Source organism: Leiobunum rupestre, chromosome 3 (genome assembly GCF_980474605.1).
Source record: "Leiobunum rupestre chromosome 3, qqLeiRupe1.1.hap1, whole genome shotgun sequence".
NCBI classification, from domain to species: Eukaryota; Metazoa; Arthropoda; class Arachnida; order Opiliones; family Sclerosomatidae; genus Leiobunum; species Leiobunum rupestre.
Genome location: NC_143386.1, coordinates 29,027,952 through 29,044,851, shown reverse-complemented (window position 1 = coordinate 29,044,851; position 16,900 = coordinate 29,027,952). Strand labels below are relative to the sequence as shown.

The 16,900-nt window shown below is 38.6% G+C and overlaps 2 protein-coding genes across 2 annotated transcripts in view; both read right to left on the bottom strand.

The window, feature by feature from the left end:
• LOC149951382 (uncharacterized) overlaps window positions 1-16,900 on the bottom strand; it is a 435,419-nt gene that overhangs the window by 215,617 nt on the left and 202,902 nt on the right. The gene's annotated exons all lie outside the window — the stretch shown is intronic.
• On the bottom strand, window positions 518-9,071 carry LOC149951384 (acetylcholinesterase-like). Its single transcript, XM_090170008.1, has 3 exons — window positions 8,798-9,071; window positions 6,057-6,855; window positions 518-914 (listed from the first exon to the last, which is right to left on the bottom strand). The coding sequence occupies exons 1-3, from the start codon at window positions 9,027-9,029 to the stop codon at window positions 701-703; spliced, it is 1,245 nt and encodes a 414-aa protein (XP_090026134.1). The 5' UTR covers window positions 9,030-9,071; the 3' UTR covers window positions 518-700.

Here is a 16,900-nt window from a genome sequence, read left to right as displayed (position 1 = left end):
AATAACCGATAGTAAAAATACATGGAAACCCTGTTAAAGTATATATAGTCTGCTTCCCCAATTCTATTCATCAGCTTCCAAAATCCGCCGCTTGGATGAAATAGAAATAACGTTCAAATGTCCTCATACCCAAAACGATAAGCGCCTCTATCGATGAAATTAGCAATTTAAAGCAAGTGGCGGTTCTATCATTGCCACCTGTATTATGAAAAGGCCCCTGTTATTAGATATGACCATGAATCTATCCGATTCTTCGAAAAACGGGACTTAACTGGAGAGCGTGGTGCCATCTATTTATAGCAAAGGAAGCTAAAATTTAAAATAGCCACATTATAAGTTTATAACGTCGTCAGAGATAAATTTTAGAGTATTATAGTTAGAAAAACAATACTCTATTTAGTGGACTTTAACCTAAATTATGTATCCCATGTAAAAATATGGTTTATAATTGCTGTAATTTATGTTATTGACCAATTTACAAACGATCCAATCAACGCGAGGGGTACCTATAAGTACCGCCTTTTTTATTCCTACGCTAGCGACATATATTGAAAAAAGAGCTACTTCACGTCGAGCCGCCACTTGCTTGTAAAGAACGGGTTTATGACGCGCACGAAAAACGAATGGTAATTCTAGAAATGGTATCAGTAAACTTTATACATGGCGAAGATAAGGGCCGATACACTTATGTGGAAAATGTTTACAAACTTGCCATCTTGGTACTGTTATCGTTGCGTTTAATTATTTCTAATAATCCCGGGAGGATTTCAGATCTAAATCGGCATATTTTACTCCTGTATTTCGTACCGACGGCCGTCGTGTTGGGCGAAAGGACGAGGTATTCTTCGTTGTCTGCGGTGTGTTCCGGCCATTGTACCTTCTCCATACTTCCCGTAGGTGAAATACTAGGATCCCTTTAACGTAGAAATAACATAAATCAAAAGCAGTTATTTTTGGGGAGATTTTACTAAGAAAAAATAGGTGCTTTAGTAAAAAACAACTCAGAATTTCTATAGGAAGTATCATAAGCCTATCATAAGGTCCCCATAAGTAAAGGACTAGCATATAGCTCCATGTTTACGGCATTGTCCATGCGAGAAGACAATTAACGTACGACGATGGGGCAGTAGCGAAATTTATTTCAGAAATGCATAGTTGATGACGTAGCCACTTGGAGGTGCAGATTTTGAATATCTACCTCTTAATAACGGGTATGTGATCGTCAAAAAATTGGCCTATACCTTATGGGGACCTTATGATGGGCTTCTGGAAGTATTAATACACAGAGGATGGACGTACAAATTATGATCCTGGCCGCTCATTGTTCCTTAGTGATATTTAAATCAAAAATAATGGGAAAAGTGATAAATAATGGTAGATAATGGTAAATATTAAATTTCCATGAATTATTTACAATACTTAATACTGCAATCTGCATTTATGTAGATGAGAAGTTGCTCGTGAGGCTAGCCTGGCTCCTTCGGGGTTGGACATATGGCACTATAGCTATTCATAGCTAGAATAATCAAACAGCTTTTTCAAGGCTATTTAGCTGTTTTAAGCTAATTTTTTAAACAGCCTTTTTCAAGGCTAATTATTTGACTACTAAAATAAATGCTCTGACTACTAAAATTAATCGAAATCTGGGGCTCACTCTTCAGTTTGACTACTAAAATAAATGCTCTGACTACTAAAATTAATCGAAATCTGGAGCTCAGTAGTCATTTTGACTAGTGAAAAATGTTCTAGTACATAAATAATGACAAATATGGCGTATCATAAATTCATCAATCACCGATCCTATTTTATTTTTAAAAAAAAATCACAACATGCTTGTAGAGCTTATAAATTATCTGATTCAGAATGTATATCTCAAATTAATTCGTCATTTGATCATATGTAACATAATTACTCATAAGTATGCCACTAGCGTAATATTTGACGTAATATTTGACGTCATCGAATCTCAAATGCCGATTATGCCATCGCACAATTATCTCTACGTCTGATAAATCGACGGCCATTATTTTAGTGAACAACCAATTCTTAGGAGCTAAAATGAACTACAATATAGTGTCAAGTTCTGTTAATGTAATTAATTTGCAAATTAATGAAATGCCAACTCTTCTAGGCTTGATATGGGTTTTAAAAACGCTGGTGGAATATCCCAATTCGACGACTTGTTCCATTTTCGGAAAGCGATCACTTATTAGTCATTTTCCCCAACCTTTTCTTTTTCTAAACTACTCATTATTTAACTTCATCCGCACAAACCGATCGCGTTTATAAATTTCAATAAAGCTATATTGGGCTGACTAAAATTCTGACACCAAAAATTCCTTCTCAATTTAGAGTTTTTTCATTGGCTTAAATACATATTTTAGTAGCCAATAGTTTGACTTCCAAAATTACTAGGATTAATAAAAAGGTTCGTGGTGAAACAAACCGTTAGTGAAGATTTTTGAATGGAATAAAGGTACAGTGGCATACTTATGAGTAATTATGTTACATATGATTTGATGATATTATCAATGAAAATATTTTATACTAGTCAAAGACTCTAAGTCGTGAAAAAATGTGATCCGCCCAAGCAAGAAAACATAGAAAGACACACTTGGAATGCCCATCGCTCCATAGAACCTAGCCGCAAACGATAGACACACACCGTAGGCATGACTAAAACTCGCGAGTTTATTACGTCATGTCATTTAAGCGCCTGATTGGTTGTTGTAATTCGATTGAAATTTGAAAAAAAAAAAACAATTCCGGAAATTAGCGTCTGCTATTTCTAGGGAAAAGTTAGCGAGGAGATAATGGATTTGATGGTAGAAATTTGACAAATCTTAAAGCATAAATTACTTCTTCGTTGTAGACAATCATGAAGTCTGACGTTCTTTTGTAAAGTTTAAAAAGTTTCCTACATTTTTCCCACAAAAGCCAAACTAATAATTAAAAATCCGTTCCTCCATGACTTTTAAGCCTACCACTAAATGTTTTTGAAAACCGACAAAAACGTCTTCGTTATCTTTAAGTATATGTTTGTTACATTTTTCTAAAAATTGTTTAGCTTTCAAACTAATTTCACTAATTTTAATATTACATAGTTTTTCATCGAAAAGATATATGTATATCAATTGGTTTTAAATATTGTTACACTGACTTCCTTTTCTCTGCCATTTTCCGCGTCTACCTTAAGCCTTGCTTTCTTAAGCTGACGACTTTTAGAACTTCCGTTTAGTGACGGTAAAGACAGCGACGTCAATGGAGCTAGGCCCCGCCCCGCGTGTGTGCCTATCGTTTGAACAGCTTAGGCTGCGATGGGCATTCCAAGTGTGTCTTTCTATGTTTTCTTGGCCCAAGTCATGTGATAATAATCTCCTATTTTAAAGCGAAATGTTGGCTGTACATCTTGTTTTTATACCCCCATTGTTACCCTAGCAGACGAAGGCGTTACACCCGGTTACACCTCGTGAGATAAATATTCACCGAATATTTAGATGCGTTCCATCATGCGTTTACGGTTTCAACGTGATGTGTGTCTAACGACGAATTAATTTAACTGACTTTAAACACAATGGGCTAGCTGATATTCTATTGTTTTATGTATAAAAATTCAAATTAAAGGTCCAGAGTATCGTTTGAAGACTATTGCCGAATTTCAAGTACCTAGTTCTTTTCCGTCAACTGTCTCAGACATACCAACCCTCCCGAAAACACTTTATTCTGTTGCCCAAAAATCAAAAGGTTCTGTGGCCCATTAATTACGAAAGAAACGATAAAATATTTAAGAACATTTTAAATATTTTACCAAAATTATTTGTATTCTTGGAAATGATAATTAAACCTTTGCACACTTGAGGTAGTTAAAAATTACGTTTTTGCCCGTGACAATACCTTTACGTTGTGAGGTACAGCAGGCATATTTACCCGCTTTTATTACGCGCAAAATGAATTTGAAGATACCACACAAACGTCCAGCAAAATTATACTTGACGTACGGTCTCAACGAAAATATTTTTCAGAAAACGGTTCCTTCTGACTAAAGGCAGCCAGTTAACGACCTCTCAAACCACTAGATTATACGACACGCAAAAGGAGAAAATTCCATAGTAAAAAGGTGGCAAAAAAGCTAACCCTAACAAATTTAAAGTAATGATAAAACTGACGAAATACGGGGACCAATAGGTCTTCGAGGATAAAATTAAAACGCGAAACTCGGAACAAATATATCTTCGAGTCAAAAACAAATTAAAATGGAATTAAAATAGCCAGAATTGACGGATTTTGAAATGACGTTTTAGCGCGCGACACCAGTGGCGTAGCCAGGGGGGGGCACAGGGGGGAAACGTATGGTCGTACGTACAAATATTTTTACTTTTTTACTTTTTTTTCAATGGTGTGCCTCCCCCCCCCCCCGAAACAAAATCCTGGCTACGCTACTGCGCGACACTACAGGTACATGTCTTGGGCACACAGCCTTCTTTGCGTGATTTTTTGACCATAACATAATGAGGTATTTTCACGCGCAAAATGAATTTTAGAAGCCGTCAATTTCTAGCGGTAGACCGGTTTCACCCTAGGCTCATAAGTACCGCGCAGGGAATTTTTATCCATTAAAATGCGCATTTACACCTTTAAAAGTGTGATTTTACTCTTTAAAAGAACGAATTTACAGCTCTAGAGGTGTGATTCAACTCTCATCAGTTGCAATTTTTATCTTTTAAAGTGCGCATTTACACCTTTAAAAGTGTGATTTTAATATTTAAAGGTGTCATATAACTCTTTGAAAGGGCTTTGAAACCCTTCACGGGTGTGATTTTACTTTTTAAATGGCCGTATTAACAACTTTAAAGGTGTGATTTAACGCTTACAATGTGCAAAATGACTCTTTAAAGGTGTGTTATTACACCGTTATTGGAAATATTTTGTGTCACAAACAAAGAATGTTTAAAAAGTGTCTAAATAGTGTGGAAAGTGAGTTTTTAATCACATTTTTTACACCGAATTTATAAGAAATATATCGTGAAGGTATTAATAGGGGTTTGATAGACCCTAAAAGTGGGTAATAAAACAGTCCTTACAGCGTCAAATTTCGTCTCTTCAAATAGTGTTAAATCGGTTTGAAACAACACTCCAATTTCTTAGAGTGCACGCGTAATTTAATTGCATTATAGTCCATAGGTGGTTTTTATGAACATTAGATTATACGTTAGTTTGCTAGTGACCCTCTGCAGTTGAAACGGAAAGATTCTCAATAACTCGGTTAGAGTTTTTCGAAACAGTGTGTTGTAAATAAACCTTAAGAACTTAAAATTGATAAATTTTGTTTTTTTAATTAGTTTCTTGATTGTAGTACACTATTTGATATTTTCACTATAAACCAAAATTTACCGATATTTAACTTTATTTATCATTTATACCATTATTTACCAGTGGTATGCGCAATACTCTAAAAAGGTAGTAATTTTTGGAACAATGTTGCTGCTTGCGTTTAAAACGGTGCAAGAAATAAGGGTTGTGTTCTAGTAGCCAAAAATCTCGGTTTTCATTTCAAAGATGAATATCGAACTGTATAAATACCCTTTCTACCATCCGGGGTAAGAATGTAATTTTATGTAAACAATTAAGCCAATCAGGGGACAGGCGTTTCTCGTTGACGCAAAATGTTTCCGACAGTACTAGTTTTAGCCGGTGAAGAAAATGACCAACGTCATAACGAACCTCATGCAGTTCGATATCCATGATTGGAATTAAAAAAACGTAAAAACACGTTAGGGTTCTTATTCAGAATTTCTTTCAAAGGTCGAGTTGCTAAACTTTGATCTCCAATTAGTGGGGGTTAGGTCTATCCATGGACAAACTACCAAGGTAGTTTTCCGTTGAGGCATTTTTACCCTTTTGAAATTTCAAACGAAATTAAGTTGGTTTGACTTGAACTTGGATTGTAGTTAGCTTCTTTGTCTAGCCAGGTTAATCTGGTAACTAACCAAATTCCCGCTTGGCTTTGAAAGGGAGAACAAAGTAAAAGATTTATTGAACTGTGAAATATATCTTACCCAGTCCTAGCAAAATTGGCGTAATATCGCAGGAGTCGCTTGTTGAAGGTCACATCTTCGGGTAACACTGTCCCATTATGGAAACGATTCCTGATAGTATTGAGAGCGTGTCCAAAGGTGAAGGGGACATCAGTCGCGTGGCCGACGCCCATCCATTTCGGAGCTTTTAACCAAGAAGGTCTGTAACTCAACAGATACGTGTAGACCTTGAGTTTCTTCTCCCGCGAAAGTTTCCCGTAAGGTTCCAAGAGATCTTTCATAGCGCAAATGTAAATATGGTCATTCAAAATGGACGTTAACGTCTCCATGACGTAATGAGGGTCATTGTTAACCTGCAGACCGGTATACGCGTATTCGGCCATTTTCAAAAGAGCCGGATGGTCTAGAAGTTTGTCGTCTTTTTTGAACAATCTCGTGATGGCTTTGTAAGACGGTTTGGGATCCTTGATGTTAACCTCGAAGGCTGAGATCAGCGCCAACATGGGTCTGGCTTCGTCCTTCAGAGTTCCCGCCATAATATTACACGGTTTGACCTTTCCCTGTCGATAAAGGTCATGCGGCATTTCCTTCAAATGAATGCCGTCTATCACTGGCGCGAAGACCCTCTGGCTATACCCGTTAAATGGTTCGTTGTCCAGAATATCCTCGGCTTTGACCCTCTGCAGACAGACCAATGTCTCCTTGACCGTTTGCTTCTTGCAGCTGACGAATTCCGCCAGCTTCCAACCATTCTCGTCGTTTTTTTCTTTCGGGGACAACGCCCAGAGGTCAGTGATGAATCCACTTTGCAATATCGCTCCTACAAAGACATCACCACTGCATTTTTACTTTGAAAAAATAAATCAGGCATACAGTTTTTACATGTATGCGTGGTTGCTTCGAAATAGAGTTAATTTTTGGTGAAATCTGTATGCGGAAAAGCGAACTATGACAAAATTGGGGCATAATTCTTTCCAATTTACCGTAAACAGTCAATATAAATATAAGGTTCGGTTGAATATTAACACACCAGCGCATGTCCGATTTCGGAATCTTTAGACGATACTGAACATTCCTGTGTCACAACTATTTTGCGGAAAAAGAAATTCGTGGAGATATTAATTTTTGAAATTAACTTTTTCAATTGAAAATTAACTTTTTCTATTGAAAATTAACTCTTTCAATTGAAAATTAACTTTTTCTATTGAAAATTAACTCTTTCAATTGAAAATTAACTTTTTCTATTGAAAATTAACTCTTTCTATTGAAAATTAACTCTTTCTATTGAAAATTAACTTTTTCTATTGAAAATTAACTTTTTCTATTGAAAATTAACTTTTTCTATTGAAAATTAACTTTTTCTATTGAAAATTAACTTTTTCTATTGAAAATTAACTCTTTCTATTGAAAATTAACTTTTTCTATTGAAAATTAATTTTTTCTATTGAAAATTTAATTTTTCTATTGAAAATTAAATTTTTCTATTGAAAATTAAATTTTTCTATTAAAAATTAACTTTTTCTATTGAAAATTAAATTTTTCTATTGAAAATTAACTTTTTCTATTGAAATTAACGTTTTCTAGCGTTACTTTTCCGTTTGTGGTGTAGTAGGAAACACGAAATTTTCCGTTTGTGGAATATTGGGTGGAGACAAAGTATATTTGTCTAGACGGCCCATCGTGATTAGCAAGAATGGGGTTGGGGTGGCGCCGTTAGGCGCCAATACTTAGTTTATGACTAATTTTGACACAGAAATGTTCAGTATCGTCTAAAGTATCCAAAAAACATTAAAAAGACGGACATGCGTTGGTATTTTGCCTCCATCGCGTATCCTACTTCACCTACTACAATTAAGCGGGTTGAATTTTAGTAACGCTAAATAACGTTAATTTTATGAAATTAATATCTCCGCGAATTTTCATTTCCGCAAAATAATTTTGACACCGAAATGTTCAATCAAAAAAAAATAAAATTCGAACATGCGTTGAAGTGTTGATATTTTGCCGGTTAATTTGTATTTCTTTGGTTCAAAATTTCATTTAAAAATTAAAATTTAAGAAAATTGTAAACGCCCATAATTTGTAACCTACGTAAAAAAGAAATAGTTTCGAATGGATCGATTTCCAAATTCCCTTTCTTCTATCTCGCGAACAGTCTTGGAAATAACACACGTCCACTGGTCCAAAACCAGTTTATTAATTGCTTGGACCAGTTTTTTAATTAAAATACTGGGGGTCACTGGTCCGTAGGACCAGTTTAATAATTCACTTTTTTTATGGGCATTGAGGCGGGACCAGTTTAAAAATTCAAGCTTTTTTCCAATTTCTACTCCGACTTTTTTCTTTCTAACACAATAAACGTCACACTAGAGATGAAGGGCTTACGAAGTTACCAGCAACCTTTAGTAGTGGTATTAAGTTACAATGAATAATGAAGTAAAACACCACGCGGCGCGATTCACGATTCGCGCCTTCTTGAATTATAAACATTTATATGGTTTCTAGAGTCTAGACCTATCCACATTTCACATTCCATAAAAATAATCATGGTAAGGGTCACTGGTCCTAAGGACCAGTTTATTTTTTAGAAAATAGTGGTCAATAATCCTAAGGACTAGTTTTAAAAAATTCCTTATTTCCAAGACTGCTCGCGAAGCCTCACCTTCCCTACGTCATGACATCGTCTGCTACATCGTCTTACTCAAATATTTATTATAAGAGTAGAACCCAAATACTTAAATGGCCAGCATAGCTACACTTACTTGTAAAGTAATCCCAACTCGTTGGCATCAGCAAGTGAAAGTTAACCGAGGCGGAGCCGGCACTCTGGCCGTAGATGGTCACCCTCTTGGGGTCCCCACCAAACTTGACGACGTTCTCGCTGACCCATTGCATGGCCATCTGTTGGTCGAGTAGACCGGCGTTCCCCGGAACTTCTTTGTCATCCAGCGACAGAAATCCGAGGGAAGCCACCCGGTAATTGACGGTGACCATGATGACGTTTTCCTCCGTCGCGATAACCCCACCGTTGTACCCCTCCACCGCGATGGACCCGAAAACGAATCCGCCTCCGTAGAAGAAAATCATGACTGGCAATGCGGAAGCGGGGTTGGATTCCGTGTCGCCGCGGTCGGGCATCCACATGTTCAAGTACAGACAGTCTTCCGTGATTTTGCTCTTTGGCACAAAAGGGGCCACGTCCTCCAAATATCTTTCAATGGCGCCGTTGGTCCTCTGCATGCAAGAGTTGGGGAACGAAGTGGCGTTTAAGGTGCCATTCCAGGCGTCTGGCGCCACGGGGGACAGGAAGCGGAGCTCGCCCAATGGTGGCTTCGCGAATGGAACTCCCAGAAATTCCACCACATTTTTGCCATTGGGAGCTTGCGTTTTGCGTCCTCTTAGTAATCCATATTTGGTTCGTACTACGTAAGACTCGCTTTGCAGGGCGAGAAGTGCTAGGGTAATGGCAACAATCTCCAGTATTTTCTGACCCAACATTTCTGAAACATATTTCATAAAAAGCGTCAATGTATAGATACACAGTTGATAATATAGAAGATCCTTTCACGGGGATAACGCCATTAGAGGTCTTTTCATAAATTCTTACGAGATGGCGCCACAAAGTTTTTAAACCAAAGCAGCTCTATCATTGCCATTGAGTTGAGAATAATATAGAGCCCCAGAGCGGCTTTTCTCCATAGGCTTTAAGCTTACCATTAGTGGCAACGGGACTGAAAATCAAGGAACTTTATCATTTACCTTCTACACTGCATTCACGTCTCGCGCCAGACTGCGCGCGCGTGCAAGTCCACGAGACATTAATGCTCTGTCAAAGGCGGTTTAATATTGTCAACAGAAGGCGCCAGGCGTACTTTCATAAAGGTCCTTGATTTTCAGTGCCACTGCCACTAATGGTAAACTTAGAGGCTATGGCACTGGGTGAAATCTCGGAGCAACTCCTTCCGCGTTGAGTTTGCAAGTTCTCTCCCCACTTATTTAACGGGTTTTTCCCCGAGCTCTTCGGTTTCCCCTTCCATAAAAACTTGTTGCTCCTGGGTTAACGGTAATAGTTAGTGTAGATAGCTGTTGGCTCGCGTGGCTTGCAGGGCTCGATGACTTAGGCCTAAGGTGGTGCCTTGTGTAATAGCCTAGCTGATTATTATTATTATTAAAATCCGGTCAGGGGCTCTATATTATTCTCAACTCCATTATCATTGCCAACTGTATAATGAAAAGGCCCTCGTCATTTGAGATGGCAACTGGAGAGCGTGGTGCCATCTATTAATGGCAAAGGAAGCCAAAATTCAAAATAGCGAAACAATAACGTCTTCAGCGAACCATTTATTATTACTATATTTAGAAAACTCTTCTTAGTGAACTTTCACCTAAATTATACATCCCATAAAAAATACATGTAGCTAAATTTCTATAATTTAACGTATACAGGGTTTTTCAAAGGTTATGCAAAAAGTTTAAGGAGTGGTAGGGGGTGAGTTGAGAAGTATGCCTGTTTTTCCCCATTTTCCTACGATGAGTGAAAAGAGCGCCAGATAGCTTCAAAGTGTGGCCTACTAGCTCCTGGAAGTAGGCTGCAATAAGCGCAAAGCCAAGCAGCAGGGAAATGCGAACATTAAGGTTTGGGTTCCTGTGATAGGTAAAAAAGGACTTTGTAAACAAATCAAGGTAACAAGCGTAAAAACGTAAACTTAAACAGTATTTTTAAACTGCAACAATGGAGTTCACTTCGGCAGAACTGGCAGATATTCATTTCGTGTATGGACTAGTGGATGGCAATGCTTTGGCTGATCAACGTCTCTACCAGGAAAGGTACCCGAACCGGCACATCCCCGTGCTTGCTGCAGCCATGGACCAATAAAAGATTTCATCCAGGACATGACTCCTCTATGCTTGAGCGTACAAACGCTTTCCCCTATAGACTAAAAAAAACGGCCTCGCTATATCTGAGGGGTGGAAATAAGGGGTGAATCGGAATTTAGAACAGTTTCCGGCGCTCTTTTCCGGCTAAGCACGGACAAGGTCACATGGCAAGACAGGGTCACGTGGTTTGTTCTAGATTTCCGCTTTCTTTAAATTTAACCGATAGATCGCGCTAGTATTGGTGGTTTTTCTTGTTGGGCGATATTTTACAACTCCTTCAAATGTTCGCGTAACCTCGGGAAACACCCTGTATATTGATGATATCCGCTCCTGTTTCCACCCATTCTAGCTACGCCATTGGCTATGATTTATTAAGGTTGGCATGACGCAAAATGTAGAAGCGACCGAACAATAAAAGGAAAACGGTAGTTGCGGGGCTGGGCATATTACCTTCGAAAGGATAAGGTTATAATTATTGTGACAGTTAGTTCCGGTAATTGCTGATAGCTGTGAGTGGCGACCATAGGGCGAACGGAGCGGCCGCTGCAGGCGCAAAGTCTCAGGGGGCGCCTCAGTGGTAAAGAAACATAAAGGAAAAAATATTTTTATATTAGGGGGAGGCAAGGGGGGCGCCATCTTCATAATCGGGCCGGCACTGAGTGGCGTGACGTACAAATGACGTCATACTTGAAAAGGAAAGCGCTTCTAACTGACAGGGTTGTTCAAAATGCATTTTCAACAAAATTTATTTTGCATTTTGTGAGTTTGATATGTGGAAAAACAATTTCCAAATGCTTTTTGAAAATGTTTTTACTCTGGTACCATCATCGCAGCACTTTTAGAGAAAGTTCGTCTGCTATTTACTCCAAAACAATCATAGATGGCGATACTTCTATAGTTACTCACTTACTCATTAGCAATAATAATTAATTAGTAAGTAATTATAATTAATTAATTACTAATTAATTAATTAATAATTACAAACTAGCTATGCATTTTTTTAAACATTTTGCATTTTGAAAAACCATTTTACATTTTACGTTTAAAAAAACCAATTTTCAAAATGCATTTTGCATTTTGAGTTACGGAGAAAGTATTTTGAATTTTACAATTTTCATTTTGAAAAAAAAAAGCATTAGGCCTAATGATTTAGTTTGAAGTCTACTTTAAATGTGTATTCATTCTGAAAACGGCTCTCAGTTAATATTTAACACGTGAAAGATAGAGAAGTGACACACTCATGTAAAAATAAAGTATTAACTTATGTCGAAACGAACCGAAAATTTTTACGATTGTAATTCTTTTTATTTGGTTTTTATTTTTATTATTTTTTTAATCTAGAAATTAAATGAAAAATCATAGAAAATATAGAAGAGAAATAGCAACTCGGTAGATTTATCACTTCACGAGTACTTCGGGTAATGTTATGACTTTAACCTCGGTTATTGAAATTGAAACTAAGCTAGGAGGATGGAAATTATGGGGTAGACTTGGCAACATTAAACAATTGAACTTAATACAGTATACACATCTAGCAGAAATAGTTTGAAATTAAGAAAATATTTTCGTCTACTACTTGTAGGCACGCCACGTGTTTTTATAGTTTTTACAATGAAACAAGGAAAGGCGTTCAATTTCATTTTAATCTAGTAACACTGTCTGCCGCAAGATGGCGCTATAGGCTTAGGTAAAAGTTTAAGCTCGAGGTACGTTACCGTAGGTGCGACGGGAATACAGTTTTCCATTCTAGGCTTCGGTCATTCATACTCGTAGGTAGGTTCTTACCCGTGTAAAACTTTACAACCTCGAGATACAATTTACAAACATGTCAAAGTTAAGAGTTGCTATTCCTCTTTCATATTTTCTACGGAGGAAACCAAGTTTAAATATTGAAGTTTTAAAAGGAAGACATTTAAAAATTGACCAAATGTAAAGTTTTGAGTTGGTTCGTTATGTTTAGTATTTATTGACTAAAGAATTATTAAAAAAATGCTGAAACAAAAATTTGGGAATACAGATTATAGTTTTATCCCTAAAATATGAAAATTCTTCTACCAAAAACCGAACGAAAGGGAAACCGATCTAAAACTGATATAAATCGTAACATTCAAATGGTTTCATCTTAATATCCGACTGCTAGTAATAAGATTGATAAAATTAAGCCATTTTTGATGCAAAATCTTGAAATGTACTCACCTCTGTTACCGATTGAAATCAAATTGAATGTGAAAGTGTCGAGCGAATTCTCCTAGAAACAATAAGTGTTTTATTTCGGCCCCCTATATGGGGGTGGAAAGAAATATTGAAAGAGGGATTTGGACGCCGCCGGAAGTGTTGCCAGATGGGCGGTTTGGGAACGCTATTGCGCAATGTACGTCGTCAAATAAAAAATGTTTACTTCTATTAAAATTTACTGTTCATAATACGCTATTATGTACGACGATAAATATTCGTACTACTATGTTGGGCAATGCCATTATCGTTCAAAAGGCTATCTACCTTCCATGATACCACTACCAAAGGCTAACGTGCCTTCGTAGTTCATTGCTTGAATCATCAGGTAACAGCGATTACCTTGGGCTGGAATAGTTGTCTCAATAAACACCGCTCTCCTTTCGCTTCTCCCATGACGTAGTCACTGATCTGAAATATTTTCGTTCGGGCAGTAACAGGGTTGCCAATTCAACTGGTAACCAACTTCAATCCGACTTGTAAAACAGATTTTGCGTTTCACGTTCACCATGCTTTTACAAAAGAGACAAGCCTTTGCACACGTGTTCGTCCTGGTCGAAGTAAATGATAAATTTTATATGATATAAAGGTAAAATTCTTTTTTTTTAACTTTTATATAACTTTTACCGCCTAAAATGTGGTCTTATTTTCGGCACCGCTTCAAAACCAAGAGACAAGGACTAAATAAAACCTAGCTTTCCATTCTACGCTCTCAGTGCTATTACTCCTTGGGGACTCGCTGATCTGCTTTTATTGAGACGCCTATTGTCTGTATCGAAGAGAGAACAATTTTTTTTTCGGCGAGATTTTGGGCTAGTTTCCCAATTTTTAATCTGGCAACTCCGCCCCCGCAATTGCAGGAATCCGCGCGTCGTTCGCGGCTTGAGAACTAAAACCACGTAACGTAACTCGTGTAGTTCGGTTGTATGTTTGAGGTGGCCCTCAAGGGGTCGGAGTGTGCAATAACTGGTGGTTTTACCGGGGAGTCGGGGTCCGGCTCTTGTAACCCATAAGGGCGGTGGCGCACTGGGAGGTGTTAGCTCTGCCCAAATGGTCCTATCTCCACCTCCGACTTCGGTCAGGTGTGGGCTGGATACTGGGCTTCGGCCCAGGCTAACGGAGAGGGGCCAGGCAACCTGGCTGCTTCGGCGGATTGAGTAGCCTGCTGGGGGGCTGTGGGCCTCCGTATGAGGGCAGGGCGGTCCCATCTCCCGGCCTTTTGGGGTTCCACCGGGATCTCCGGTGCCAGCTGTGCCGGGTTATGCGGGCTGCTGTGTGCTCGGCTCCTTACCTTTCTAGGTGGGGTGTCGGCTGGCGTTGCTAGAGCATCCGCTCTCTATTCCACTGCTGTGTGCGAAGTGGCGAGCTGGTCGCCCCATTGCTGCACCTTCTACTGGAATGAGCAGCTTGCGTCGAGGGTGCGACCATCAGTAGTGGGGTTCTGCTACCCATGCTGGTTTTGTCACCTGTCCGGGCTTGTGGACGCTGGCGTAGGGCATTCTGATGAGACCACCGGTGTAGTAGGCTTTTGATTCGCTTGGAGCACCGGTATATAAATTTCTGACCACATGTATGTTTTAGGTGTTTGAGAGCTAAATTCACGTACGTTACTCGTGTAGTTCCGTTGTATGTTTTGAGAGCTAACCCCAGCTAAAATCATGGGGGAAGAATGGGGGGATTATATTTCAATTTGTATTACACATTTAAAATTTGCAACAAAATAAATGTGAGTCACGGCCCACTATGGCCAAGGGCTACCACGCTATTGCGAGTAAGAAGTAATAAATAAGTGTGGCACTTACTTATCGAAGCTGTGTATGGCCAGAAGTAATATTTAACTCAAATTTAAGGTTTATTACTAATTCATGGAATACGGGCACGAAATAATATAATCAACTTCTTGGCGAACTTGTTTTTTCACTTAATAACAGGTATATTTTTCAAGGCTGTTTCCTTTTCAGAATATAATAATATTAAAAACAAACCCAAAATTTTCTTCTTTCGCCTCTGCTCGGGGGCCCTCGTTAAACTTGACTCATTTTCACCCGGGCTAAACTGAGAAGCCGTTGGCTAATTTCGTCATTTCGACTTCAACGAAGTGAAGTAATACCAAGAATGTAATCGGGTTAACAGATAATATGTAACTGCAGTTATGATTCACTACACGAAAAGTGGCTACATATGTTATTGCAGTTATATAACCTCTGTTTTCATGATTCCCGATCATTCCCCACACGAAGAGTGGCTCCGATCGTACCGGCAGAAGGGGGGGGGGGGATTTCCTCTTACGGGAATCACGAGGCGAACAGAATGCGACTTACGTATTCTCTGTACACCTTATTGAATTCTTGGTAATATTTGTCACTCTGATTTTAACGGCTTAATTCGAAGAAATTTAATTTTATAAATATTAAGTGGCTGTGTGCAATGTATACGTATTGATTTACACTTTGTTAATTAACGTACTTAGCTTTGATACTACGCTCATAAGTAACATAATAAGCATAAGTATGACACTGAAGAATTTTAGATAATGATAGTGTGTAGTAAAATATTTTCACTCTTTTCTGAGCGGGGAAATGTTTCTCTCATCTCATTTACGTTTGGCGCTCTTTTAAAAAGATTAATAACAGTCCTTAGCCGGGTAATGATCTTCGTAGCCACTAGCGAAACATACTATCATTAGACTATCAAGAGATTAGAAAGTTTAATAGGCTACTTATGCTAATTTTGTTACTTAATGTGAAATCTCGAAAAACCACCAGATTAGTGATCGCCACGGCTCCGGCCCAGTGGTTCAAGTGGCGGATTAAGCGGCTGGCGGACTCCAAAGGGCCCCAAATTTCCCAGATGCACCAAATCTCCAAGGGGCCCCAATTTTCCAAGGGGCACCAAATCTCCAAGATGCACCAAATTTCCAAGGGGCACCAAATCCCCCAGGGGCCTCAATATCTCCAAGGGGCCCCAAATCTCCAAGGGCCCCCAAAACTCCAAAGGGCCCCAAATCTCCAAGGGACCCCAAATCCCCAAGGAGCCCCAAATCCCCAAGGAGCCCCAAATCTCCAACGGGCCCCAAATCTCCAAGGGCCCCAAATCTCCAAGGGACCCCAAATCTCCAAGGAGCCCCAAATCTTCAAGGGGCCCCAAATCTCCAAGGGACCCCAAATCTCCAAGGGGTCCCGAGATCGATAGATTCCTAGTTAAAACTGCAATAACAAAAAAAGCGAAAGATGCAATATTTAATATTTAAGGGGTTTTCCCCCGAGTTCTTCGGTTTCCCCTTCCATAAAAACTTGTCGAGGTTAACGGTAATAGTTAGTGTAGGGAGCTGTTGGCTCGATCTCGTGGCATGCAGGGCTTGCCACCACCCTCCTACGCATTGTAACCCGGCCACCTGAATTAATGGCTTCAAAAGTCGCTTGATGACTTAGGCCTTAGGTGGTGCCTTGGGTATTAGCCTAGCTGATTATTATTATTATTAAAACGGCCTCGAAATTGGCTCCGAATATTTGGAGCCGGCTTCAATTTATTTTTTTAAATATTTTTTAAAACATTATGATCATTATAATTTAAATCATATCTGGCTAAATTATGTAGCAATAGATATGTACTTCGCAAGCTCGCACACTGTTATCGAAAAGATGATTTGTTGATTTCCGATGAAAACTTATTTATTACAAAGTATATATTTGCTTATTTCAAATGTTAATAAATAATTAAATTTTATCGATGTTTTGTTAATTGTTTAGATCAGT

Excerpts from the sequence above, each read along its gene's own strand:
- LOC149951384 (XM_090170008.1), bottom strand. The coding sequence starts at position 9,029 with ATGGTCACCGTCAATTACCGGGTGGCTTCCCTCGGATTTCTGTCGCTG. Across the intron at positions 6,856-8,797 it reads GAGTTGGGATTACTTTACAA|GAGCGATATTGCAAAGTGGA; the intron begins GTAAGTGTAGCT and ends ATGTCTTTGTAG. Across the intron at positions 915-6,056 it reads GCCAATTTTGCTAGGACTGG|GGATCCTAGTATTTCACCTA; the intron begins GTAAGATATATT and ends TCTACGTTAAAG.